The sequence below is a fragment of the Cryptomeria japonica genome, chromosome 5 (genome assembly GCF_030272615.1).
Source record: "Cryptomeria japonica chromosome 5, Sugi_1.0, whole genome shotgun sequence".
Lineage (NCBI taxonomy): Eukaryota > Viridiplantae > Streptophyta > Pinopsida > Cupressales > Cupressaceae > Cryptomeria > Cryptomeria japonica.
Genome location: NC_081409.1, coordinates 177,724,482 through 177,751,905, shown reverse-complemented (window position 1 = coordinate 177,751,905; position 27,424 = coordinate 177,724,482). Strand labels below are relative to the sequence as shown.

Here is a 27,424-nt window from a genome sequence, read left to right as displayed (position 1 = left end):
TTAGTAAGACCCGGTGGGCTTAGCATGGGTTGGCTCGGCAACCCAATCATTACTCCATTTCCAAAACATTAATCGGCAACAAAAAATATTTATAATGAAAACAACTATAAGAATTCAAATTCAATATGCCAAATGAATATAATAATTTGGATGTGTTCTGCAGGGTATTTTATAGGGAATTTTTAGAGGTATTAAGTAAGAAGGTAATTTGTCTTGTCTTAGTTCACCAACTATTTGTATTCTTTCCAAGGTACTAAGTAGGGACATTACACAATGATTAATACGGAATCATATTTTCTGATTTAATAAGGAATGTTCCCTTAAAGTAGAATTGATAGATACTATAATTATATTGAATAGAGTTATTACTGTTAATCTGGCACCATACCGGTAGGGGACATTACACTCCCCTCTCACTATAATTGTGTGCTCATCAAGTTCTTGGTGAGCTCAGTTCTCATTTTCAGTGGGTTTCAACAGCAATTGCTATTTTTATTAAGTGCTTGCATGACACCAAAGTTTCTTTTTTTTTTGGTTTGTTCTCTTTAATCCTTGCAAAACACTGCTATTCATAGGAAGTGGTTGCATGGCACCAATCCTTTTGGGTTTTTCTAGGTTTGTTCTCTTTGGTTCTCAAAGAACACTAAGAATGATTGCATGGCAGCAATCTTTTTAAGTTTTTTTGGATTTGTTCTCCTTGGTCGTCAAAGAACAAACACTGCTATTTATAGTATGTGCTCATCCTGGCATTAAACATCATTCTTTAACACTAGTAAATCAGTAATGTCTCGAAATGTTTGCTTTCAATTTTTGATTCTTTGGTGGGCCTTTCCACAATGTGCTTGGAATTATTTTAATTTTTGCACTAAATTTATAATATTATGTTTCAATATTTACTTTAGAGTTGAACATTATAAAGTTATGTTCCTCAAAAGTGGAGAGATGAGGAGGAAGGAGGGAGCCAACTTTTTTTAATGGAACTTTGCTTTTCCGAAAAAGCAAAAAAACGTTGTTTTTTAGAAGCAATAAAAAACAATTTCTAAAAAATAGAGGAATAAAATGCTTTTTTGAAAAAGCTTCAAAAAACGTTTTTCAAAAAAATAGCAAAAGCAAAAAAGTGCTTCAAAAAAGCGACAAAAAAGCAAAATGCTTTCTCTTAAAATAGCTCTCAGAAGTTATAAAAGGAGGATTGGAGCCCTTATTTGCACTATTCAAAGTTTGCACATTCAAGGAGATGTTGCTGGAATGAACAAAGAAATTCTTCTAAGATTGATTGAGGAGGGAAACCCTCATCAAATACACTAGTTTCAGTGGTGAAAGATCCTCCCTAGCTGGTTTGGTGTTTTCACACAAGAAACACATTGGTTTTTACAAATTTTCTGAAATTGAGTTTTGAAGAAAATGAAAATATACAAGGTATTTTGATTGTAGATGTGTGGGTTTGCTTTTTGGTGATTAGCAAAGATTTTTTGGTGTTTTTTACTGATGGTTTCAGGTGCCCTTATTACTGTCCATGCAACTAAGGGTTTCAAAAAATCCCTTAGTCGTAGAACCTTCTTTGGCATTAAAAGAAGAAGCTAGAAAGAGTTTAGATTATGTGGGTATCTTGCTAGAGGTGTTCTTCAGACTTGTTCCATACTCTACTTGTCATTTTGGTGATGTTCCACTAAGTTGGAGGTACTCTTACCTATTGGTTATCTTTGCTAGGTGATAGTAGAGTGTTGGGCGGTGTTGACTGGCTCCATTGCTTGTAGCAGCCCTCAGAAGATTTGCATCAAACCTGCAACCTTCAGATTTTTCTTCAAGATAAAGTACTTTTTAGGTTGGTTTTGTGTATTTCTCAACCCATGTGTTCAATGTACCTTGGGGCTTGTTTATCCACCAACGAGCATGTAATAATGTATAACAGTGTATGTGAACTGAAATAAAATCAATATTAGACTATTGCAGCCAAGTGTTCTCTTTTCATATTATGCATGAGTTTCATTTGCAGATAATTTCTCCAAAACAAAAAATAAAGAAAAATGACGAGGTAACAATTACAATGGTAGCAGAGCAAGTTTTTTCTACTAGCCTGTTGGGTAGTGGTAACTTGTTACAGTTTAGCAGTTGCATAACAGAGTTGAAAATATGCCTACAGCTAATAAGTCTATATTTGAGTTGATGCAAAAACTCTCTAATCCAATGAAGGACCCATACATTAAAGGGTATCTTAAGAGCCAAGAGGTATCTTAAGACAACGATAAAGCCCAAACATGTGAAGTCAAGCATGCAAAAAGATGGACAAAATACTCTGCAAAAAAAAAACACAATAGGAACCCGAAATCACAATAAATGAAGAAACTAGCACAATAGAAAAGTCTGAAAAGAAGGTGTTACAAGAAGATTCAAATGATGCATCAGCAAGTGAAGAAGAGTGCTTAAGTCTTTCTGATAGTGTAGGGTCTGCTGGGTATGCTGATTTCGAGTTTGCTAAATCAGCAACTTCTAATAAGACCCAAGATGATTCATTAGATATGCATGCAGTTGGCATTGATGAGTTTGTGAATGAAGGAAAAGACAAAACAGCAGCCTTGGGTTCGAGTTCAAATATTTTATGTGATGATAGTCCAGATGGATACTGATTGGATGTCCAAACAGAGCCTTTTGAGAGGAGAGACATTGATAGTTTAAGTCTATTTGACTTGGAGAAAGACTTGTTCAGAAAGACAACCTCATAGGAGGAGCACGATGAACATATTTTCTCTGAACAAAGCAATCAGCCCTTAAGCACTTCGGATCCAGGCGTATTGGCACCTAAGTATGATGAGGATCCATATTGAGATGAATTTCTTTGACTACAATGCTGTTCTTTCATCTCAGGAGTCATGCATAGAGGATGGCATCAAAGATGTTGATTTTGAGAAGGGCAATCTTGAAAACAAATCAGATTTGTAATTGCATGGAGCTAATCTTGAGCAGAGGCCTAGTAATTTGGTTGAATTGGATCCTCAACTTACTATTGGAAATGGTAATAGAGAGGTACATTAAAAAGGGTTTGATTTTGGTTTTCATCATAGCAGCAGTTCACTATCCTTGCATGAACATGATTGGAAGAGTCAATTTGTGGTGTCCGCTAATAGCCCATTGTTTGAGATGTGTGTAATGTCCCCAAATCGGGATAGACCTGTTCTTGTCCAAAATTAACAATTCCAACAATATAATTCATTTTACCAACAACATTCTAAAGTTAACTAATTTAAAGTTATTGAATTTGAGAGTTAATGAACAATTAATATCATATGAAATGATAAATAAATTTGCTACCAGAACCTAAACCCTAGCTTATTCCCATAACCAACCATAGTAGAATTTGGAATGGAAAACCTCAAAAGGGGCACCTGGACACTGTTCAGCCCAATTAAGCCCAAGAGCGCAGTGCATCCAACTATAACAGATTGCCCCTTGGCCCACAAGTGGCAGGAACATCCAACTAAGACAATTCCATCACTTGGAGTGGCCTACTTAATTTCAGGGAACCAGTCTACTGCCTATCCCTAACTTATTTCCTTCCATTCCGCATATGATTGCTTGTGGGGGCAAGGATTAGATAGATTAAATCAGTTATTTGAGAATCTAAATAGTTTAGTAATTCTCTTTGCATAATTATATCAAATTACATATGAGAATATATTTTAGACATTAGCATCTTATTGTATACCATAATAGTTGTAGATCACAAGTCTGTTATTGCAGTTTATTGAATTCCAGTCTGTTGTTGCAAGCTCTGTAAATCTGATCTGATCCGCTTTCATTCCTTCCTGTCCCTACACATGAATTCTTCTTCTTTTTATACCCTTCAATATACAGGAGAAGTCATGCCTCTTCACAATTTCTACCCTTTGAAAGAGTCACGACTCTTCCTCCTAACCGCTGGCATAACTTAATTATATTTGAATAATTCTTTATTCCTGGGAAATCGCTGCCTTATACAGTTTTGATTTTCTCCTAATAATGATCAATGCCTTAGAGAGGTTATCGCACCTTTCTATTTCTTAAATACAAGTCCTTTGTCATTGTTCAAAATGGAGTTGGCCTTGAAGTAATATAAATTTAATTTAGTTTAAACACAAAACAGGTCGGCCATAATACAGGCTTAGTCTGATTTTATTCATCTTTATTTTGAGTCGGCCCTCCTTATAATTAATCAACCCAAATATTAATTGTCTTTATCCTAGGTTGGCCCCTTGCATTTATTTAATCATTCATACTTAATTACATAAATAAGCAACTAGGTTTATGACTGCTGCGACTAGGATTTAAGACTGCTGCAACTAGGGTTTAAAACTGTTACGACTAGGGTTTAAGCCGAGGGCATGACAAGGTGTTGATATGACATATGACAATCCACTTTTTGAGTTGGATGATGGAACAACTCCTGATTGTAGGGTCGCACTTGGTGAAAATAGCAAGGAATGAGATCCGAGAGAAGATTCAGGACTTGTTGGAATGTGGTTTTTAGCTTGGTGTTGTAAAAACCCCTGCTTATTCTGCCCTTAATTTTCAGTTTTGATGGTTTGGCATTTTGTCAAACACTTAGCATGCAAACCTCGGAATTCTGATTTTTTTGGGTTTGATATGAATTTATGAGTTTGCTGTTTGAATTTGGATTGATTGTGTTGCAATTACATGTACCAAATAAGAGAGAACAGAACAAACAACTTAACAATACCAAAGGAACACTTTATTGGTGAAATATGAGGTCTGATTACAAATAAATCAAGTATTTATCAGACTGTAACAGCAAGTACAAACCCTAAGTATTTGAGTGTTCAACAATTACAACATATCCGGATGATGCATAGCTCCAATGGCAATGAGATGAGCAATGTAGAAGAACATATGATGATGAAACAAACTCAAATCTGGACTCCAACACGTCTGAGATTTCTGTAGATAACTGGAAGGTCTGAAACACAATGCTGATTGCAAATTTGGTGATGCCAAACTCTCCAAAATCTCCTCCAAACCCTAGCATGACTTAGCAATGAAAATAGTAACAAACCTTTGCTCAAACAAATCTAAACCTGCTGCAAGCACTATTCACGTCACTGTAGCAGCACTGTTCACAGCACTATTCACGTTATTGTTCATGGCACTGTTCATATCACTGCAAATAAGCCCCAAACTGAATTCTGAATGAATTCACCTCTTCAAGGAATGTTGGGGTTTTGTCCAACCTTTCAATCTCCACGGAGTTTTCGTTCCCAGAAGTCTGTTCTACTGTTGAAACTCTTCTCCAAGCTCAAATCCAGTTTGCTGTTGTAAAAATGAATGACTGAATTCCAAATTGAAGCCTCCTCATGTTCTTTAATTGACTCCAAACCCTAATCGTAGCTTTAGGGTTCCAATACTTTATTTTAATAAAGTTTATTAAACTTTCTTCTTCTCCACCTTTTTATTTACCCAAATTTTAATAAAATAATCTCTCCTCAAGATGTGCATTGCAAATTGGGCTCAATTTATTTAATAATTCATTTTTTTATTTATGTGTTCATACCCCTCAATGGCCCCCTTTTTAAAACAACTTTATCTCACTAGGACAAGAGGTCCTTTTCTTATTTTAATAATTTATAATAAGTGACATTATTAATCACTTTATTTTATTTTAATTAAATATTAAAGCCAATACTTTAATATTTAATTTTTATTCAAACCACATCACCTAGCCATCCTGAACTAAAAATTGATGTTGCACATGCCATCCTAGTGATGTCCAAATATAGCAGGTGAACTGGCGGTCCCTTCCTTAAAAATAGGGATCCTCCCTAAAAAATAGGAACTGCGACCCAAGCCTCCAGAATGATCCCTGAGGCCTCCTGATGCATTCCAGTCAATTCCCATTTAATCCCTAAAATTTAGGAACCCCTCCTAAAAATAGGAGACTGTCACAAACTGCCCAGAACGGCTTATAAAGCCCCTGCGTAGCTCCACAAACCTCTGGATGGGTCCCCTATCCACTCCACTGGCCTATGGGAACCCTAACGATAGGCCAATTTTGTTCAACTGCCTATCAACTAGAGGGGACATTACAAGTGCTGATCTAAGTTTTTGCACCTACATTGTGTTGGAGTGTGGTTTTCAGCTTGGTGTTGATCTAAGTTTTTGCACCTCTAAATTTGTTCCATTTCTCAATTTTTAGAGTGACTTTCTAAAAATGATTTGATCGACAAGTGATGAACACTACCAATGGCTTCCTCTTACAATTGCAAGTTACCTACATACAGATTGATGAATTCAGTTTGAGTTGCCAGCTGTATTCCTTGACACGTCAATATATTGTGAGCAGCTGACAACAGCAATCTCCTTTTAATTTTTGAGTATACCTCTAATTCCAGCGATTCTTTGGTTTCTCCAAGCCAGCCCTTAGGAGAATATGCAAATACTTTTTAAAATATTGGCAAAAACATGGTGTTAAAAAAGAAAAATGCAAGAATGTGTTGCATAATTACTATTTCAAAGACTAGGGTTTTGTTTTAAAATCCTTGACACCATGGCAAATTTGAGTAGGATGGCTTAAGGAAAATTTTCACATTCAAAGTTCAAATGATTTGAAGCTTAACAATGCCAATACAGTTGATGGGCAGCTCCAGCTTGTGTGCTCCACTTAAGTTGGCAAGTAGGTTGATTGATGTGCTAACAACAAACGATGTCATCAATCAAGCTTTCTTACTCTGAAAATCCCAATTTCTTCATGGCTTCTGCTAAAGAAGAATCATTGTAGGCCTCAAAAGGCCTCTAATTTACCAAGACATCTTTTACACTGCAGAATTATCATTTAAGGATCCCAGAGGATATACATCTTTGTAAATTTGAATGTCCTTTATATGCATATTCAGCAGACTGCTCCACTAGAAGGTTCTGGCAATGAATTTTTTAATCAGCAGAGTTACTGAATATGAACAACTGGAGGGGAATTGGAATAAGTGCTGAGTTGTTTTCTCTTCAGAACGTTGATGAAGTTATAGAATGTAAAAGGAACTTCTTCTGAACGCAACAAACACAACCTAGAGATCTTGGATGCATACACGCAAGCCCTCTGAGAGCAAAACAAGGACTAGACAGTCTGAACTCTGTAGTACACCAGCCGATGCAAATGTTAAAAGCTCCATAAGAGAATTAACATAAGGAACATGGAGTACTGATTAACAAATTCGTGTGAGAAGCCAATCTGCAGAACTTGAAATGAGGCTTAACAGAAACACACAAATGTTTAGATGACACAATGTTTGCCTCGAGATAGGCAACTGCACATAACAGACATATTACACAACACAATTGTGGCAAGTTTATTTCTTTTTCAGATAGGATTGACAATGGATTTTACAAGAGATACATCCACCACACAGCGACAGCATCAACCATCAATGACTGCATAAGATAATCCTAGCAGGCATAAATCCTCTTTAGAAAATATCTATGGTCAAGTATGACATTCTTAGCATTTTGACAAAATATCACTTAGTTGCCAGGTGTACCATGTTAGATTTCGCCTTATGCTCTTTACCTATGGCTTGTGTGCTCATATTCTTAAGAATGCCTTAGCTACTTTGGAGAAGATCTGTAAGTATTGTATGGGTGCAACCTAGAATTCTTCATTTGAAAGTGTTGGAATTACTTTATGCAGAAATCATGTGGACAGGACAACTTGGGAGGAAACAAGCATACTATGTCAAACATTTTAATCCCACATTAAACCATACTCAAGAACTACATAGGAGCAGAAATAAAATGGAAAGCAAAAATATTAATAGCCCAGTTGAGAACTAGTTCACACCAACTCAGATGTGAAACCGGAAGATGGATGATACCTAAAGAAGAATGGACAGATAGAAAATGCTGTTGTTGCACCCAGGATGTGGTGGAACGGTGTGGCATTACATTATGGAGTGTCCGGCTTACAAGGATATTCGGAGCAATTACAGTGAGACATTAAACGTGAACAGCTTGGCTAGCTTATTTGAAAAAGAAAGGATAACAAAAGTTGCTGACTACTTGATCAAGATACATAGTAGAAGATCCAAGATACAGAAAGAAAAAGAAATTAGGTAGACAGGGATTGTTGGTCTCTTCTTCATGGTCCCTTTGTGCCTATCCAATTTGCTGGTTATCTGTGGATCCCATAGGCTGTTCGGCCTTGTGGAAATCATTAAAAGCATTCATTCATTCATTTCATTCTTCTTCCAGCAATTTAAAATGAGTTTACACTGTCAAAACATACATTAAATAAATAAATTAAGAAAACAAAAATTACAAGAAGCATGACCAAGTTAAGCATTTTCATAGGAGACTTGCCTTCTTAACTCGTACAAAGCCCTCTATTCTGCAAGCTCCCGTCTTTGGTGCAGGCCGTTTGGTTTCATTTGCAGAACCTGATTTATCCTCCAATGCCAATCTTGACTCCACGGGAATACTTGCAACCAATGCCTCCATAGCCTGTTTGAGGTGCATAAGAAAATAAAGAAAATTAAGCATCAACTAAGAATTGGTACAGGCATACCAAATTGTGTAGAATGAAAATGCAGAATGACAGAAATACACTTCAAATATTTTCATATATGCTTCTGTGCATACCGTAACCAATGAATCAGTATCCCGATCTCCATAATAAGATTCGTGATCATGGTGTCCATGATTATCCCTGAGAAAAATGCTATCTATCAGTGCATAAAAAGTAAACTGAGAGAATCAAAGAGTTTCTGGAATAGATATAGAACATCCAATGCAACTGCAAAATTGAGAGTCCAGGAATTTCACAGCAAATTAATGGAAAAAAACTAACTGATAGATCTAACTGATATAAATGGACGAGAACATATAATGCATTTAAAATTTTAATCAGTTGAGAAAGTAAGCATGGTATTTGTTATTTGTTATGATTACGTACAATGTCACTCAAGACCATTGTATTTTATAGAATTATAACCTGCAGAATGTTTGTTTTCTTGTGCATGTCTTCTGCTGAAAATGCATTACAAGAAACCATACCACAGAATGACCATATATGATTCCTTTTGCTAAATGGAAGTTCTGACCTACCAAAGGAGGACAATGCAACAACCAGAAAAAACATCAGATATTGAATGCTTTAAACAATTTGATTTACCTTACGTCATTTCCCTTGCGGAAGATCCTAATAGAGGGGTATCCTTGAATGTGATGCCTGTTAAAACAGCAACCATATTAGTTTTGAGTTCACAATGCTGATGAAAACAAAATGAATCTGCATGAATGCATTTAGAGCAAAGTTGCATGGACACGGATATGGTATCGGATACAGATACGGCCATTTTTTGAACCCCAATATGGATACAGCTAGACAAGACATTCATAAAAATCACATATACATATATTTAACACAAATTTCTAATTTATTAGAGGAGATTTTCATTACTTTCAAAGCAATATGGACACATAATTGCTACATAATTATAAGTTGATTTAAAAATTTACAATATGCAAAAATAGTAGAGTTGCACTAGAAGATAACCCAAAAAAATGGGTTGCTGAAATAGAAAAACATTTCATTGTCTTTCTCATTTGGCATAGGTTTTGTTTATACCAATTTCTTTTTTTAAATTGTATGAATGAAGTTTTTTTAAATTAAATTTAAGAAGATTTACATCAATTTTGAAAAAATAAAATCACATAGTACTTGGCACAATTGGAAATCAAGGTTTTGGGGGCTGTATTGGATATGTATCCATTTTGGATACAGGGATATGCACGCCCAAGGAAGGGGCATAGGAGTTTCCGGCTACACAGATTTAGAAAAAAGGAAAAGAAGTTAGGGCATAAAATAGGATAGATCAGAAGGGATTCAACTGGTCTTATATTGGAAAATTAATACACCAGAGCCTTATCATATGGGAAGAGGCAATATTGGAAAACAAATCAAAGGCCTTTTTGATAATCAAATTAGGAAATATAACTCATAAGTCAGAGAACAAAAATGTAGGCAATATTGTCTGGTGATATTTCTTAAATGTCACTAAGCCATTGGCTTGCAAACAAAGAAATACACGTCTAGACCAGTAACATAAACTAATAAATTTGACAAAGGTGAGAGCCATCATGAATATTATATGCATAATTATAAATAGGATATATTAACCACTGATGGATTACATTGAAAATCCCAATAAGGCATATTTGAGTACCCTTTGAATCTGTAATTATCTAAAACTTTACCTTTTAGTCGATTTTGAAGGGAAAAATTGATCCAAGGACAAAACAATAGCCTGAGAACCAAGTATCCATAAACCTAGGCTACAACTGTTATATAGCATACAACTCTACTGACTGGTTTATTGTCCAGTCTCCTTCGCATGAATTTTATCTCTCCTTCATATGACCCTCCATCTGTACAATAAAATAGCCATGGCCATGTATTAATGGCATCATTCCTACTTTTACAAGAGCCACAACAAACCCTTTTCAAATACTGAGTGGGCCTAATAGTGATGGCCTCTCATAGGAAAAGTACAGTTTTGAATCCACGAGGGAGTAGGGTATGCATACCAAATACAAAAAAAATATGTAGTAAAACAATATACATCCCCTTGTGGGCTTCCAAAAAGCATATCTCGAACACAAGTTAATGGCACTGACGACACAGAATCCTTTAGAGTATAGCAGAATTTTATTCTTGGTAAACCATAAGCAAAGTTGAAGCTAAGGAAAATAGGCAATACCTTCTACATAAATCAGCTTCTGCAGTGCAGTCAACCTTGCCTAATAAGATTCTTCTATCCATCTCAGGATCGTATCTGAAAATCCACTTGGTTTAAAAGCCCATTAAGAAGTAGATATACTCAATCAATAAGAAAGACAATAATTGAAAAAACTTTGAAGGCACGTGATCAACTTCATATGCAGAAAAAAAATTGTCCAACAAAAGAGAAAAACATGTAATCACCTCTCTCTAATAATTTTGGCTGCTTTTTCCCATGAAGGTTTCTGGAAAATTCAGAATAGAGCATGCAACTTAAAATCGAAGAATATGGAGCTAGTTTTTGGCAACATACAAATACGTTTATTTACATAATATTTGGCAGATCAATCACAAAATCAACTTTGTTCATAGAGTGAATCCTTTAGTTAATGTAAATTCTCAAAATTCAAATATAAACTATTCAAGAATAAGCTATTAAAATCAAAGGAAATAATTTATTCCTGACAACATAGCAAATAACATGTGCCTCTATAAAATTTAGCCTGAAATTGATTACCAGGCGAATGCTCCATGAACACCAAGGAGCAAAAAAATTGACCACAAAAATTGTATACCTGGCAAAAATAAATCAAACCAATTAGAAACATCGATATTGATGACTACTTTCTTCAAATATTAGCATTCCTAAACTCAGTAATGTTCACAAGGCAAGCACCTGTGCCAGTTGGCATAACTGAAAACAATGTTCAATGAAGAAAATTTACTCAAGTTTTAAATAACAACTCAACTTGACTGGCTTTTTGAATTTCAAAAACTACAATGTCAGAATTAAATTCTATTCTGTAATCCAAAAAGAGAAAAAGTTATAAAATCTCCTCACCAAAACATATTTATGTATTCTCCAGCATACATAATAATCACCACAGTTGGAGTCCATTGCTAACCCAAAAATAGAAGAAAAGTTGAAAAAAAAAGACTCGGTTTGTAAGAAAATCAAGACCATTTTGCAGAGAAATTAAAAAAAAAGATTTGAAACAGAAAAAAAAAATTTAAAACATCTGGGCTAGATTGGATGAATCCATTACATATGAAAATCTTGTACTTTGTATCCATCAAGATCCTAGTCCCTAGGCCAGATACAGAAAATTGGGTAGCTATTGGGTAAATCTTATGTAATATCTTGCAGTGCTCATGCTCCCGAACAATCTCTAATGATTACTGTGGAGAAAAATGAGGGTTTTCACTAGCTTCTAACAAGTAGAATCGTGCCAGCACATTTCCTAACCCTTTTCTTCGAAGTTTTTCTATTCAATAGGAGCTACTCATCTAATTTAGAGGACTCAGCAAGCCCTTGAAAAGATTCAAATTTCATTCCAAAAAACAGATGAAAATTTCTTGAATATTTATTGGAAAAGTGCGGAACATTGCAAACCCAAAGAAAACCTCCATCCCATCAAAGAATACATTGGGTTTAAAAGTCTTGATGACAATTGCCCATAGAAAGTTTCATGCAAAGGTATTTCCACGTGTGATGGATTTATATTACTAATTGTGACTTGAAAATTGGACATAAGATCCCGCATTCAAGGGGTAAGAGAATCAGTTATAATGGAACAAGCACTACTCTGATCATGGCATAAGTTTTAATCAGGCTGAAAAGGTAAGGAGGTTTGACATAATCCACCTGCTTTTACCAAGCTTAATCTCAATAAGGCATTAAGAGGTAATCCAGGGCATACAAGTCTGGGGGTAATTTTGTATTTGGAGTATGGAAGTTTTATTTAGGGTGGTTCTTAGTTGTTGAGCTAGTGTTGGCTTCTTTAATGGGAATTCATCAGTTAGAGATAGGAGATTCCATTGTAGTGACCAATGGGCTTTGTAAAAGCAATTACCATGACTAGAACCTTAATAGATCTCTAGAGAAAATGCAGCCTTATGTGAAACTTAAGGATGTTTTACTCAAGGCAGATGGAAAGCAAATTCAATAGTAGACTTATTCGCCGACTTCGAAGCTGGTCAAGAACCTCTATTGGTTATTTATAGTGCTTGTTTTGATTCTAAGCTGGTGTTACATTTTTTTATTTCCAAGACCCCTTAAAATTATTTGTTGGTATTTATAGTTGGGTACATGGACCTATTCCCACATTCAGTTATATCAAGTTAATTATAATCTGTTTAAGGGACGATAGTAAGGAGATTTAAGTGGTTAAACCAAGAGTTTTATCTATGTAGGGTCAAGCCTTCTTGGTGGCATGTGGAGGTTCCTATTATTTATAATGCCTTGGTGGTTTTTTGTAGGAGCATTGGTGTTTTTGCTCTTTGGTGTGTGGAGGTTGGTTGCTAGGTGTTTGATACTAATGGGTGCATTTTTTCCAATGTGTTATATTGCAAACATACACACCCCATTGCAAATCAGGACCCCGTTTTTTCGCATGTTAGATTAGCATTTTGTCTTAACCTTGGCAATAGTTTTAGTCTTTGACCTTTGTGAGAAAGGCTTTTGTCTTGTCAGTCTGGGAAAGAGTGTGTTGTTCCATCCTTGAAGTGGCTTAGAGTGCAAAAGTTCATCCTTAAGAGTGTGATTAAGTTAGGATTCAAGTTTCGAGTCCGAAACTTATGAATAGGTGTCAAGACTGATGATTGGTGGTGGAATTGTGAGAAATGTCAAACTTGTCCAAATTGCTAGAAGTTGTCAATGTTGTCAATGTTGCAAAATGTTGTCAAAATTGCAAGAAATGTTGCTAAATATGGAAATTTGAAAAAAGATGCTAAGTGTCGGAAAATAATGATGAAATTCAATACTTGGACAAGGAAATTCCTTGTCAAGGTCAAATTTTCCAACCATGATAGTAAGGGAAAATAAGGAAGTTTTGTGAAAATCCTTGAACAAAAATATAAAATTCAAGTGCAATCTTCGTGCAAGGTGTGAAATTTTGGAATCAAAATTCAAAGGCTAACTCTCATCGTGGATTTGCAAAATTAATGTTGATTTTTCCTTACAAAATCCACAAATTTCACTTAAAATTTCCTCACATAGAATTTTGTCCATGTCAAGGTGGTTTTAGCGCCTCACATTCCTTAAGGACTTCATCCTAGCATTCAATTATCCTTGCACTACCCATTTTAGCGCTCATCACTCTTTGCTCACCGTTTGGAAATTCCTTGAGAGGGTGATTCTAGTGCTCTATATTCCAGGATACCTTGTCTCTAGTGCCTGGGTGTCCTTCACTCACCCTCCCTAGCACCTTGATATTTTGGACTATCCTTTGCAAATTGTACCTTGGTTGAAATATTTTCTAACTCAATGGAGGGAGTGCTCAAGATATTTTTTGTCTTCGAGATGTTTGCATCCTTGATTCCAGAACTATAGGTCCCATGGGACCCATATTCCAAGACAACCTCATTTTAGCACCCACCTATCCAAGGAATTCAGGGTTTAGCGCTCTCCTTTGTCCTTAATTCCCCCTTAATGCCACCAAGGTAGAGTTTTGGTCTAGGTCAGCCCTCATAAAGGAAATTGAAAGCCTTAAAAAACAAAACAAATCATTTTTCCAAGTCGGCCTGTTTAGAAAATGTTCAAATTTCAAAAATATAAAATATAAATCCCTAGGTCAGCCAGATTAAGGAGGGGTTAGTTTATCGTTAGAATCCTATAAATGAGAGGTCTGATTTCATTTCAAAACATCACATTCAATTCATCCTAAAGCAAATGAGGAGCAGAGATGAGTGAACTTTAGGAGCAGAAATTCACAAGCGAAAATCATTAGATTTTGGAGCCAATTTCATCCTTAACTTGGAGCGATCTGATTCTCAGACCAGCAGCAAATTTTAGGAGACTGAAAGCAAGTTTGTCCAGCAGTTTTAGTGCGAAATTACAGACTTTGTGATGCGAATTTCATCAGCCTTCATCAACTTACAAAGTGAATTCCAGATCTGACCTGATTGAAAGCAAATTTTCCAAGCAAGCCAGAATTAGGGCATCCTGATTTAGAGGAAATCTTGTCTACAGTTTGACCAGATTTCAAATCAACATCATCATTTCCAGACCTAGAGAGATATTTCCAGATTTGAAAGGGGTTTCAAAAACTTGATTGACGAAGTGTTGACGATGTTTTCATTTATGAGATAAGAGTGTGTAGGATTGAGTTTATTTTATTATCACATTCTTCTTGATTCATAATGTTTCCTCTTTCAGGTTTGATGCAAGGGTGAATGGGTGAAATGAGGACTCAATCACATGGAGAAGTCAAGGTGTTCACATTCAAGAAAGTGGATACATGGAAGGACTCACCAATGCAAAGACAAGATCCACACATTCAAGGCAAGGAAGATGGAGTACTCAACAAGGTCATGCAAAGAAATGGATGGAGATGAAAGACAAGATCAAGAACTTCAAGGAAAATAACAAAGAAGGAAGGCTTACAACACCAAAATCTAAACTTCATCAAGACATTCAAAGAATATCAGGACATCCAAGGAGTGATTACAAGGATCAAGTCATGCAAGGGAACGAGTGGGAATTCTCTACAAGAAAGAATTTTGTAAGAACCTACCAAGGGTTCTCAACTCAGACAACGGAGGTTTAGTTGAACCTGTTGCGTTTTATGTTTTGTATTTTGCAATTTTTAACAAGAAGCCTAGTTTTGAACAAATAGTATGCAAAAAGCAACATTGGAAAGAGCTGGAAATTAATTGAACTTCATAAAATTAGGATTATCAAACCCTTATTACATCCAATTTGCATAAACACCTTCAATAAAGAAATCAGACAAGAACAGGAAGATTTATTGTCAAATAACTCAAATTTATGAAACCCCTTATTTATCCTTGCTGCCGTACAGCAGCAAATAATGACAGCAAAATTATTTATCAGTCCAAACTACCCGGAATGGTGAGTTTAGCAGCTCAAACTGAAGCTACCAGCTAGGCGTCTCCTTTAGGATTTATTTCAAAATTTTTGGACGACTCTTTCAACAAAATCGTACCCTTTCAAGGAAGAAAGGTACGGCAGATCTGCAGGCTGTACATGCACAAAAACCCCAGCTGTAAATACACTTATTTCTGCCTCTGTTCTGACTCTGTGGCTGCAATCAATCCTTTGCATAAAATGAATAAAACCCTTTATAATCTGCCCAATCTTGGTTTCTGGATAAAACCAACTGAAAGCAAAATCAACTGATATTTCACACCCTCTAATGCTGATGCACAGAAATCCACCATTTTCCTGTACTGATACTTTCAGATCATCTGCAAGAAGAAACCCCTGCTGAAACCCTCAAGCCAAAGTCTCCTCAGAGCAAACTCAATATCAAAACTTCACATAATGAAAAGAAGACCTAAAAACTTCTTTTATCTCTTCCCTTTAGGGTTTGGCACGATTCCCAAGAAAAGTATGATTTGGCATTAAATGATGTTTTAACTTTTAATATTTATTTTTGACTATTGAAGCTTCAAAGTTTAACATAAAAGTGGCCCCATCCAATGAGAAATAGACCCTCACTTAAGTTATAACTTAAAGTGAGTTAAAAATATTAAAACATTAAAGTTCGCCATTTAATATTTAATTAAAGTAATTAAATATTAATATCTCTCTAAGTATCCATCAGAATTGCCTACCATCAGAACTGGAGACTGCCAAGCCATACTCTGCCTTGCCCAACCCACTGGCTAAAAATAGCAGGACTGCTAAAAATAGAAAGTGTCTCAAACGGCGTCCTGGAGACCTCAAATGAAAGCCAGTCCTATAATGCTCACTCTGAAGATGAAGAATCAATCTCCAGGAGACCCTCTAACCAACCTCATCAACCAACGAGGGTCAGTGATAGGCTAATCTACTCAGCTGACAGATGTCAACTAGAAGGGGACATCATAGTCCGCCCCTCCTGAAATTGCTTGTCCTCAAGCAATCTCAACTCCGGATGTTGTAAAATCTCCTCGCTCTCCCAAGTAGCATCCTCTACCGGCAAATCCTTCCATTTCACCAAGTACTCTATGATAGTGTGTCTTCTGAAATTCCTCTCCCTAAACTCAATGATAGCCTCAGGTACAAGTATCAACTTCCCCTCATCATCCAGGGGTGGTAAAACTATAGAAGGAACAATACGGTGTCCCAACGCCTTTTTGAGACGTGACACGTGAAACACATTGTGTACTTTGCTATCTATCGGTAAATCCAACTCATAAGCCACCTCACCTATATGCCTGGTCACTCTGAAAGGGCCATAATATCGTGGCTTGAGCTTCTCTGCTCCACTCCTCCTGAGAGTAGGCTGTCGATATGGCTGCAACATCAAATACACCATGTCTCCTACCTCAAATGACCTCTCTGTCCTCTTTTGATTAGCATATTGCTTTTGCTGATTTTGTGCCTTAGCTATATTCTCCTTAAGAGTCTTCACAATGTCCTGGCTCTCCTGTAGCATGTCTTTTGCACTAGGCACCCTACTGTCACTTAGCAATAAGTCAATGAAACTAGGAGGCTCATACTCGTACAGCGCTGTAAATGGTGTCATCTGAATGGACATGTGGTGAGTGTTATTGTAACAATACTCACAGAGGTAAATCCACTTCACCCACGCCTTTTGCTGCCCTCAAATATAGTTTCTGAGATATCCCTCCACCCATTTATTAACTATCTCAGTCAAACCATCAGTCTGAGGGTGGTAACTGGTGCTCGATGTAAGCTCGATCCCACAGAGTTTGAAAAGCTCCTGCCAAAAGTGGCTCAAAAACCGAGTATCCCTATCACTGACAATAGTCTGAGGTAAGCCATGTAATCTAAATACCTCTCTGAAGAACAACTCTGCTACCTGAATAGCTGAATAAGTGGTGGTAATCGGATAGAAGTGGGCATACTTTGTCAAACGATCCACAACCACAAATATGCAATCACGTCCCTATGCTCTCAGCAACCCTGTGATGAAATCCGTAGATAGACATTCCCACTTCCTGTCAGGAATTGGAAGTGGCTAAAGTAAACTAGCAAGGTATGTATGCTCCTGTTTATTCTGCTGACAAACAAGGCACTCTCTAACATACTATAGAACATCCGCCTTGAGCCCTTTCCAAGTGAAGCGCTCACAAACCTATCTGTAGGTTTTGAAAAACCCAGGATGTCCTGCCATCGGTTCATCATGAAAGAACCGCAGTACCCTACTCCTCAACTCTGATCCTGGGATCAAGTACACTCTCCCCTTGTAAATGATCAAGTCATTTACACCTGTATACCTATTGTCCACTACTGATCCCTCTATCACACCTGCAACCCAGCTATCTTTGGCATACTCTGCCAATATAATATGTTGCCAATCCTCTGCTATCTGGACCATAGAACTCAGGTGGAGACGACATGACAAGGCATCTGCAACTACATTCTGTGTGCCTTTGATATAGGAAATATCAAAGTTATAAGCCCGAAGTTTGCTGACCCACTTTTGTTGCCTGTCATTTAAGTCACATTGCCCAAGGAAATGTCTCAAACTATTGTGGTCAGTCTTAATGCAGAACTTGTTGCCCACTAAGTACTGTCTAAACTTGGCCAGTGCATGCATTATGGCCAACATTTCCTTATCATAAATGTTGTAAATCCTCTCAGGTCCACGAAGTTTCCTACTCTCATATGCAATAGGGTGCTTGTCCTGCATAAGCACCGCCCCAATGCCCTCACCAACGGCATCACATTGTAACTCAAATGACTTCGAGAAGTCAAGTGTAGCAAGTACTGGACATGAAATCATGAGCTCCTTGAAATTATCAAAACACTCCTGGGCCTCAGGAGTCCATAAGAAGGCACCCTTCTTCATCAAGTCTGTCAAGGGTGTTGCATGGCATGAATAACCGTTAACAAAACGGCAATAGAAACTACATAGGTCCAAGAACCCACACAACTGAGTAAGGTTCACTGGAGTAGGCCAATCTACAATAGCGCAGATCCTCTGGATCCATCCGCACTCCCTTTGCACTAATAATATGGCCCAAGTACAATAACTCAGTCATTCCAAGGTCACATTTGGATTCCTTGGCATACAAAGACTCCCTACCCAGAATGCTCAAAACTGTATCTAAGTGACTGAGGTGCTCCTCCCAAGTACGACTGTAAACCAGTATATCATCAAAGAACACCAATACCGATTTCCTCAACTGGTGTCTGAAGACTTTGTTCATTGTGGACTGGAAAGTAGCAGGTGCATTGGTTAGCCCAAATGGCATAACCACAAACTCAAAATGTCCATAATGACAACGAAAAGCAGTCTTCTCAATATCCTGCTCACGGACACTAATCTGGTGATAGCCTAATCTCAAATCAATCTTTGAAAAGTAACAAGCACCATGTAACTCATCTATGAGCTCATCAATACGCAGAATGGGATATCTGTTTTTGATCGTCCGCTTATTAAGGACCCTGTAATCAATACACATCCGCAATGTCCTTCTTCACCAAAACAACTGAAGAAGCAAAGGGGGACTTACTAGGCCGAATATGTCCCATAGCTAGAAGCTCTTGTATGGTTTTCTCTATTTCATCTTTCAAGCGCTTTGGATGTCTGTATGGAGTAATCATTACTGGCTTCGCACCCTCCTCTAACTCAATGATGTGCTCAAAACCCCTATCTGGTGGCCTCCCTGATGGTATGTCACTGAAAACCTTGTTATGTCTGGTTCTCAGTATCTGAATGTCAGGATGATATTCAACTTTCTGAGCATCCTGCTGTATGGGCATAATCCTACACTCTGCTACCCACTTAGTCTAATCGTGGCGTACAAGCCTCTCTATCCACCCGAGTGTAATCATCCTACAGTTGTTGTCCTTAATAGCTTTCAGCACATGTGTCTTCCCATCAACAGTGAAAGACATCTCCGTCTCCTCCAAGTCAAGTGTAAACTTGCCTAGCTCATGCAACCACCTCATACCAAGGACCAAATCTGTATCACCCATCTGAACCACATAGAAATCAGTTTTGAACTCATAATTATTTACACGCAATGGGAGTTGTGTAATCATCCTGTTACACTTTAAAGTGTAACCATCTGCCACCCTCACACGGATGCCCTCAAACTCCTATGTTTGGATTCCTCTCTTCTCAACTAACCTGGCATCAATAAAGTTATGTGTGGCTCCAGTACCTTAGGGTAATAACTTTTTGACCAGCAAGTACTCCTCTCATTTTGAATGACCCTTCCTGCTGAATACTAGTGAGGAGTGTCTCCTTAAGGTGTTCATCACCTTCTGCATCCATCTTGTCAACTCTCGGAGGACCCTGTGTGTCATTTTCAGCCCCAAAATCATCATAACCAGCAGGCTGACCTTCTTGATCAGATTCTGAATCTTCATAACATGCCCACATTACTCTGTTTGCCTTGCCCTTAGGCCTCAAAGGACAGTCATGGTTGGCATCATATGGACCTTTGCAATAAAAACATAGTTTTTTCTACCTCAAATCGTTAATTGTCTCACGATCTAAGGGGGGAGCTATCGTCTTTCCTTTGTACTCATTTCTAAAGTCTGATTTTTCCTTCCCTTTGCTGTAATTCTTATTATCTTTGAGAGACGTTGACCCTTTTGACCCAAATTTATTTTGTGTGGCTGTTACATCCATACTTCGTGCCTTTTTAATGGCAAGTAGAAGTGTTGGGAGATTAAATGCTTTGACCCAACCTCTCAAAGGCTCCATGAGTCCCTCTATAAACAAGACTACTAACCGCTGATTTGACATGTTATTTACCACGCATGACAATTTCAAAAACTCTGAAACATACACCTCCAAGTTCCCTGTCTGTTTCAGCTGTGCTAACTCACGGAAGTAAGACTCTGGATCTTTCTTATCAAACCTCTCCACTAACAAATCAGCAAACTCCTGATAGGTGGTAATCTCATCATGTTGGAGAGTGATGAGTCCATTATGCCACCACTCATGTGCAGTACCGTCCAAATGTAAGGTTGCAAACTTAATTGCATACCTTTCAATCATGGGTCTCAGTGTGAAGTATGTATCCAGTTTATGGATCCAGGACCTAGCTGTAACTGCACCGCTGCCATCATAATAAGGTATAGTGAGCTTGCTTGTGGCAAACTCAAGATCTCTATGTTGGAAACAAGGCCTCCTCTATTGCCTATTTCTCTCTACCTCCCGTTTTTGCCTCATGAACTGATCAAAATTCAGATTCTGCCTAACATCAGGTGGAATAAGACTCCACTCATCATGTATAGTCATGACATTATCAACAAAGACAAGCTCTGCCTCAGCTCTAGCAACATCCTCAGGTTCCTCTACCAAGAAATTAGGCCTTGAAGGCCTATCAACTGTGCGTGTAGCTGCCCTGTGAGGTCTAGGAATATTGGCTACACTCCTATTATCATCTAGTTTCTGATTGTGTCGGTATGGAGGATTCATACGCTCCATCATGGTGGTGAGTACCTGTAGAGCCTGAGCAACTTGCTGCTACCCCATAGCCATAGTCCTAAAAAATTCTCGTCTCGTCATCCTCAACTCTGTGGCCTCTGGGTGGGCTGCCTGTATGCCTATCACCCATAGTGTCTGACTACCTGTTAAGACTCTGTTCTCCTTCAAGGAGGTCTCTTCTACATGTGTAATACCTACATGTAACTTCTAAACCCTTAGGATGGCAAGATTTAGCTTTGATACCACTATAAAAACCTACCAATGGTTCTCAACTCAGACAACGGAGGTTTAGTAAAACCTGTTGCGTTTTATGTTTTGTATTTTGCAATTTCTAACAACAAGCCTAGTTTTGAACAAATAGTATGCAAAAAGCAACATTGGAAAGAGCTGGAAATTAATTGAACTTCATAAAATTAGGATTATCAAACCCTTATTACATCCAATTTGCATAAACACCTTCAATAAAGAAATCAGACAAGACCAGGAAGATTTATTGTCAAATACCTCAAATTTATGAACCCATTATTTATCCTTGCTGCCGTACAGCAGCAAATAATGACAGCAAAATTATTTATCAGTCCAAACTACCCGGAATGGTGAGTTTAGCAGCTCAAATTGAAGCTACCAGCTAGGCGTCTCCTTTAGGATTTATTTCAGAATTTTTGGACTCCTCCTTCAACAAAATTGTACCCTTTCAAGGAAGAAAGGTACAGCAGATCTGCAGGTTGTACGTGCACAAAAACCCCAGCTGTAAACACACTTATTTCTGCCTCTGTTCTGACTCTGTGGCTGCAATCAATCCTTTGCATAAAATGAATAAAACCCTTTCTAATCTGCCCAATCTTGGTTTCTAGATAAAACCCACTAAAAACAAAATCAACTGATATTTCACAGCCTCTAATGCTGATGCACAAAAATCCATCGTTTTCCTATACCGATACTTTCAGATCATCTGCAGGAAGAAACCCCTACTGAAACCCTCAAGCCAAAGTCTCCTCAGAGCAAACTCAATATCAAAACTTCACATAATGAAAAGAAGACCTAAAAACTTCTTTTATCTCTTCCCTTTAGGCTTTGGCATGATTCCCAAGAAAAGTACGATTTGGCATTAAATGATGTTTTAACTTTTAATATTTATTTTTTACTATTGAAGCTTCAAAAATAAATCTCTTTTCAATTTAATATAAAAGTTGCCCCATTCGATGAGAAATAGACCCTCACTTAAGTTATAACTTAAAGTGACTTAAAAATATTAAAACATTAAAGTTTGCCATTTAATATTTAATTAAAGTAATTAAATATTAATCTCTCTAAATATCCATCAGAATTGTCTGCTGTCAGAACTGGAGACTGCCAAGCCATACTCAGCCCTGCCCAACCCACTGGCTAAAAATAGTAGGACTGCTAAAAATAGAAAGTGTCTCAAATGGCATCCTAGAGACCTCAAATGAAAGCGAGTCTTGTAATGCTCACTCTGAAGATGAAGAATCAATCTCCGGGAGACCCTCTAACCAACATCATCAGCCTACGAGGGTCAGTGATAGGCTAATCTACTCAACTGACAGATGTCAACTAGAAGGGACATCACAAATTCACAAAATCCAAGATCTAGGTCAAGGGTATCTGAAATATCAAGAAGATGATGGTGAAACATGGACAATATCAAAGCATGTTTCAACAACAACAAGAGGTCAAGCTCCAAATAATGCAGGATAAGGTCATTAAGACATCAAGGAACTACAACTACAAGGCTTCCACAACATGAAGTCAAGAAGTACACCAAGGAAAGACAAGTTCAAGACATGATGATGATGAAGGCAAGATAACATTCAAGACAAAGAAACATTTCAAGATTCCCAAAGTAAAGAATGAAATTCAAAACATCATAAGAAGAGGGGTTCCCAAGCACGGAGATGTGAAGTTAGAGACTTAATCAAGATGATTCAATTTGGGAATGTGAACCATCACATCAAGCAATTGGATGACATTGAGTATCAAGAGATATTGCTAGGTATACATGCAAGCTAAGGTGGCGCCCGATCATCATCAACCAATTCAATAATGCCATGTCAACATGTCCAAGTGCATTGAACCTATTTTATTCAAGGAAGGAGCAAGTGACATGTGGCACTACCTCAAATATTATTCAATGTACCTGTTGACGTGTATTTTGTACACAATCATACACAGAATAAAATACCCAAAGGCATCTTATCCTCTCTTGAATAAAGTCGCTAACTGCTAAAGATTTCGCAAGAAGGATCAGTTAGGATGACTCCAATGTTCTTTTTAGTAGGGTCTCTACGTGTGGATAAGCACCAGTGGTCGTTGTGATTGCTGTGTCATCAAGGGGCCTTACGTTGCCGAAAATTTTGCTAAACTAAACAAGCTTTCAAAAAATGACAAAAGAGTAGGGTTTGTAAGAGGTCTAATCTAGTCTAACCCTAAGAATGACTTAATGCGGACAAAACTTGGCAAGATTCTACCAACTTCAATATTGCCATGAATTAACAACTCAATTGAAATTGATGCGATCTTCTAAGGTAACAAATGATTTTTCAATACATCAAAGATCAAAGACACTACCACGAAGGTACATATCCAAGATACAACAATGATTGAAGGTTAAGTGATTCAAGTATTCTCCAGTCGACCACACAAGGCGTTCCTACAATCAGCAAGAAGCTAGTGGTTTGGAAAGCGAATCCTACCAAAGATCAAGTCCCACACTTTGTCCTTCAAATTAACACACTACTTTGATTGAGAATGATTCAAGAAAAATGAACAACCATGAAGATAACCAAGAGAATTGCAACAAAACACCATAACTTCAATATTTCATTGATCTCAAAGCCATCATGTACAACAATTGTTTGAATTCCTTTCTCAAAGCTCAATCTTGCTACAAAAATAACTTACTTCTAAACTCTAATCTCTCTCTAATGTTGATATCTAATCTTCTTCTAATAATCTAATTACAAAATGAAATGAAATGAGGGTATAAATAGCATCCTCAATTACAATGAACGGTCCAGATCAAAAACAGATCAACAGTCAAGATCATGACACCTAAACCCTAATTAGGGTTTGTTACAAATAGCCTCCTTTTTACTGAACAATATTAAATGCATAGCCAAATATTAAATTTGGCACAAAAACCTAAGAGACATAGACCAATGACAATTAAGGTGCCATGTCATCTATAACAACCTCTCATCTAGAATCTTATTCCCTTTCCAATGCTCCTTTTTAGCATATGCAATGAATCTTGATACGATTCCTTCGATCTCAGCAATTGGAATCTCAGGAAGATTCTTCATTCTTTCTTCCAAGTGGATGACCTGATCAAATGCCTCGAGAAGAGCTGCATCCCATGTAGGTTCAAGTTCCTTAGTCTTTTCAATCAGGAGCATGGTGCCAAACATTTGGTCCTGTTGCTCATCTGTGATATTAGCGTCCTTGCAAAAGATGACCTTGATTTTATCCTCCAATTCCTGCAAGTCACCATCTGTCTCAACCTCGATCCTCCTGCCAAGAATGGTACGAAGTACCTCAAATACTCTGTCCTGGATCGGGTTGATCACCTCCTCAACATGGCTACATCTAGTATTAATGTCCTCAAAGAGAACTTCCTTCATCTGGAGTAAAGTAGACCACTGAAGTAAACTGTGAGGTCCTCCATCCATAATCTTTTCCTACGCTAAGACCTTCCTAGATGTTTGTCTGATTACTTTCAAGACAGGAATGATAACATCTTTGGTATGAGCAAAAGCGGCTACTGTTATCATCAAGTTGTGGATGATCTCAAGAACCTGGATAGCCCTATGAATAGTCTTCATCATCCTTGTTGCAAATTCTACGGCAACTGTATGAGATTTGTCCATCCAAGTACTCATACGCTGGACCATACTCCTGAATCTCTCTGCCTCATTAATTGATTGAAGGGGAAGTGCCTGTACGGGTGATCTTGCTGGATTCTGACGTCCCAAAGGCTCATTGAGATGGCTGAAATATGTTCTCCATGCACCGACCTCTCTCTCAAGCTTTCTATTCTTCTCCATTTCTTCTCTAAGCTTGTCTTTCAAGGCCTCAAATGAATCGGTGGCATCATCCATCGACTGTTCGGCTGTGGATGGACCTAGCTCAAATGTCTCTACATCATATTCCTTTGCTAGGATCTCCCCTTCATACTTGTCCACTGCCGGTGTAGCTATCTGTAATTTCCTGGATCCAGTCTCATCTCTAATCATCTTGGACATCTTGGTAGCCTTCCTCTTCTCTGTCACTTCCTGAGAATGTCCAACAAGGCTCTCTAAATCAATTACATTGTCTTCGTCCTCAATCACGATCACCCTCGTCAATCTTTCCTTCAACCAATCTGGGATGGCCGATCTTGTCTCTTTAACCTGTATCTCCTTATGCAATGTTTCTTCTTCTCTGGGAGGAGATGTTACTTCGTTATTTTCTCTATCTTCATGTAGCTCATAATCTTGGAGAGATCCATTTGGTGACCCTTGAGGTGCCTGTCCTTCTTTATCATTCTGTACCATTGACTCCATAGACTCTTCCACTTCAAGTGTCCTCTTCTCTGGTCGAGAAGATGTGCCGGATGAACGATCTCGATTGGCCCCTTGCTTCTTTTTGGAAGATCCTATCTTTTCAGGTCTCTCTTTCCTCTTCGAACCTCTTGGATGGAGATTGCCTTCACTTGCACTTCGAAGGTTGCCTTCACTTGTATTTCTGGGATTAGGATTGCCTTCGCTCACACTAGCTCCACCTTCGGCTGGTTTCTCTTCCAAAGTGAAAGTCATAGCTATGCCTTGCTCTCTCAACTTCTGATGTTGCACATCAACCCATCTGCGAGTACAAGACAAAACTGGAGCCATCAAAGCATCTAGATCCACGACCTCGGGCTCATTCCAATCTAACCTTACTGATTTGCTTTCTCGATCATAGGATGACTGGAGATGTCTGCCACTGTCCTGAGCTTGGTCGGCCACTTTGTAAATCTTGCATTTCCTGATGAAATCCAAAGGCAATCGAGAATGCATCTTTCTTTTCACTTCAAGATCGTCTAAGAGATTCATCATAAAATCTTCTATCTGAAACTCATGCTTAAACTTCCTACCGACTGTCTCCTCTATATATCCATGTGGATCAAAGCTTTCTCTCAAAGCAAAGAATGAAAAAGAATACAAAGCTAACTCCTTCTCTGCGTCATCCATGGCTAAAGCATTAGGACATACCTCAACTGAATTGCCTAAGATAATAGGTACAGGAACTCCATTTCCATGTCTGTGTCTGAATGCCTTCGCATAAGCTGCCAACTATCTTGTTACCTCAAGTAACACAATTCTGTCTGTCGGATATCTCGGCAACATATATGGAGGTGAAGGACATCCATGAACTCTGATATAAGTAAACTTCGGAAATTGGATAAACCAAGCACCGTACCTCTTTACTAGTTCCTGTGCATCCTGAGATAATCTGTTGTGAATCCCACCTTGTATCGTCCTTGTGATGTTCATCGTGAAGGTATCATTAACTAACTTGTAGTTGCTTCCTGGTGGATGATGTAAGTGGACATAGGAATCACAAACTCTAACCTCGCCGGGTCCTCTTCCAATCACTCCTCTATGAGGTAGTCCTGCGTACTCAAAGCTCCTAATCAAGGCATATATGACGTATGAACTCATGTGGAAGGACTTGGTAGCCTTGAGTCTCCTTAACTGTACGTCCAAGCAATGGCTAATCATTCTAGCCCAATGAATTGTTCCTTTTCCCTGAACTATCACCTGGATAAAGTAGAACATCCACTTCTCAAAGTAGAAAGCCTGAGGGGCACCTGTGACTCGGTTGAGCATTGTAATCAAATCTCTGTACTCCTCCTGGAAATCAATCCTATGTGGTGTGTTCGGGATCTTACTCAGGCGAGGACGACTCTTAAGTAACCAGTTCTTGTTGATGATGCTTAGACAAGCATCTGGATCATCTTCATACATGGACCTGGCTCCTTCTATGCTCTTGTAGATCATATCTCTGTGCTCTGGAAGATGGAAAACCTCACTTATAGCTTCCTCTGAAAGATATGCCAAAGTGTTTCCCTCATTGGACACGATCGTTCTGGACTATGGATCATAATGACGAGCACACTCGATCATCAACTCATGGCACTGAACTGCTGGAGGGAAGCCGGCCGCCTTAATGATGCCACTTTCAATTATCCTCCGGGCGACAGGTGATGGCTTACCAATGTAAGGGACCTCTCGAAACTTCTTCGTGCTGAAGTTGCCCAAATTGGTATCTCCAA

At 38.0% G+C, this 27,424-nt stretch overlaps 1 protein-coding gene across 1 annotated transcript in view; it reads right to left on the bottom strand.

The window, feature by feature from the left end:
- The window catches only part of LOC131073309 (protein disulfide isomerase-like 5-4), a 125,251-nt gene that overhangs the window by 39,034 nt on the left and 58,793 nt on the right, over positions 1 to 27,424 (bottom strand). The window contains exons 6-11 of the mRNA XM_058009716.2: positions 11,271 to 11,328; positions 10,958 to 10,998; positions 10,734 to 10,808; positions 9,146 to 9,202; positions 8,614 to 8,680; positions 8,335 to 8,475 (exon numbers count right to left, since the gene is read on the bottom strand). Of these exons, the coding sequence (XP_057865699.1) occupies positions 8,335 to 8,475; positions 8,614 to 8,680; positions 9,146 to 9,202; positions 10,734 to 10,808; positions 10,958 to 10,998; positions 11,271 to 11,328 (439 nt within the window). The remainder of the gene's footprint in view (positions 1 to 8,334; positions 8,476 to 8,613; positions 8,681 to 9,145; positions 9,203 to 10,733; positions 10,809 to 10,957; positions 10,999 to 11,270; positions 11,329 to 27,424) is intronic.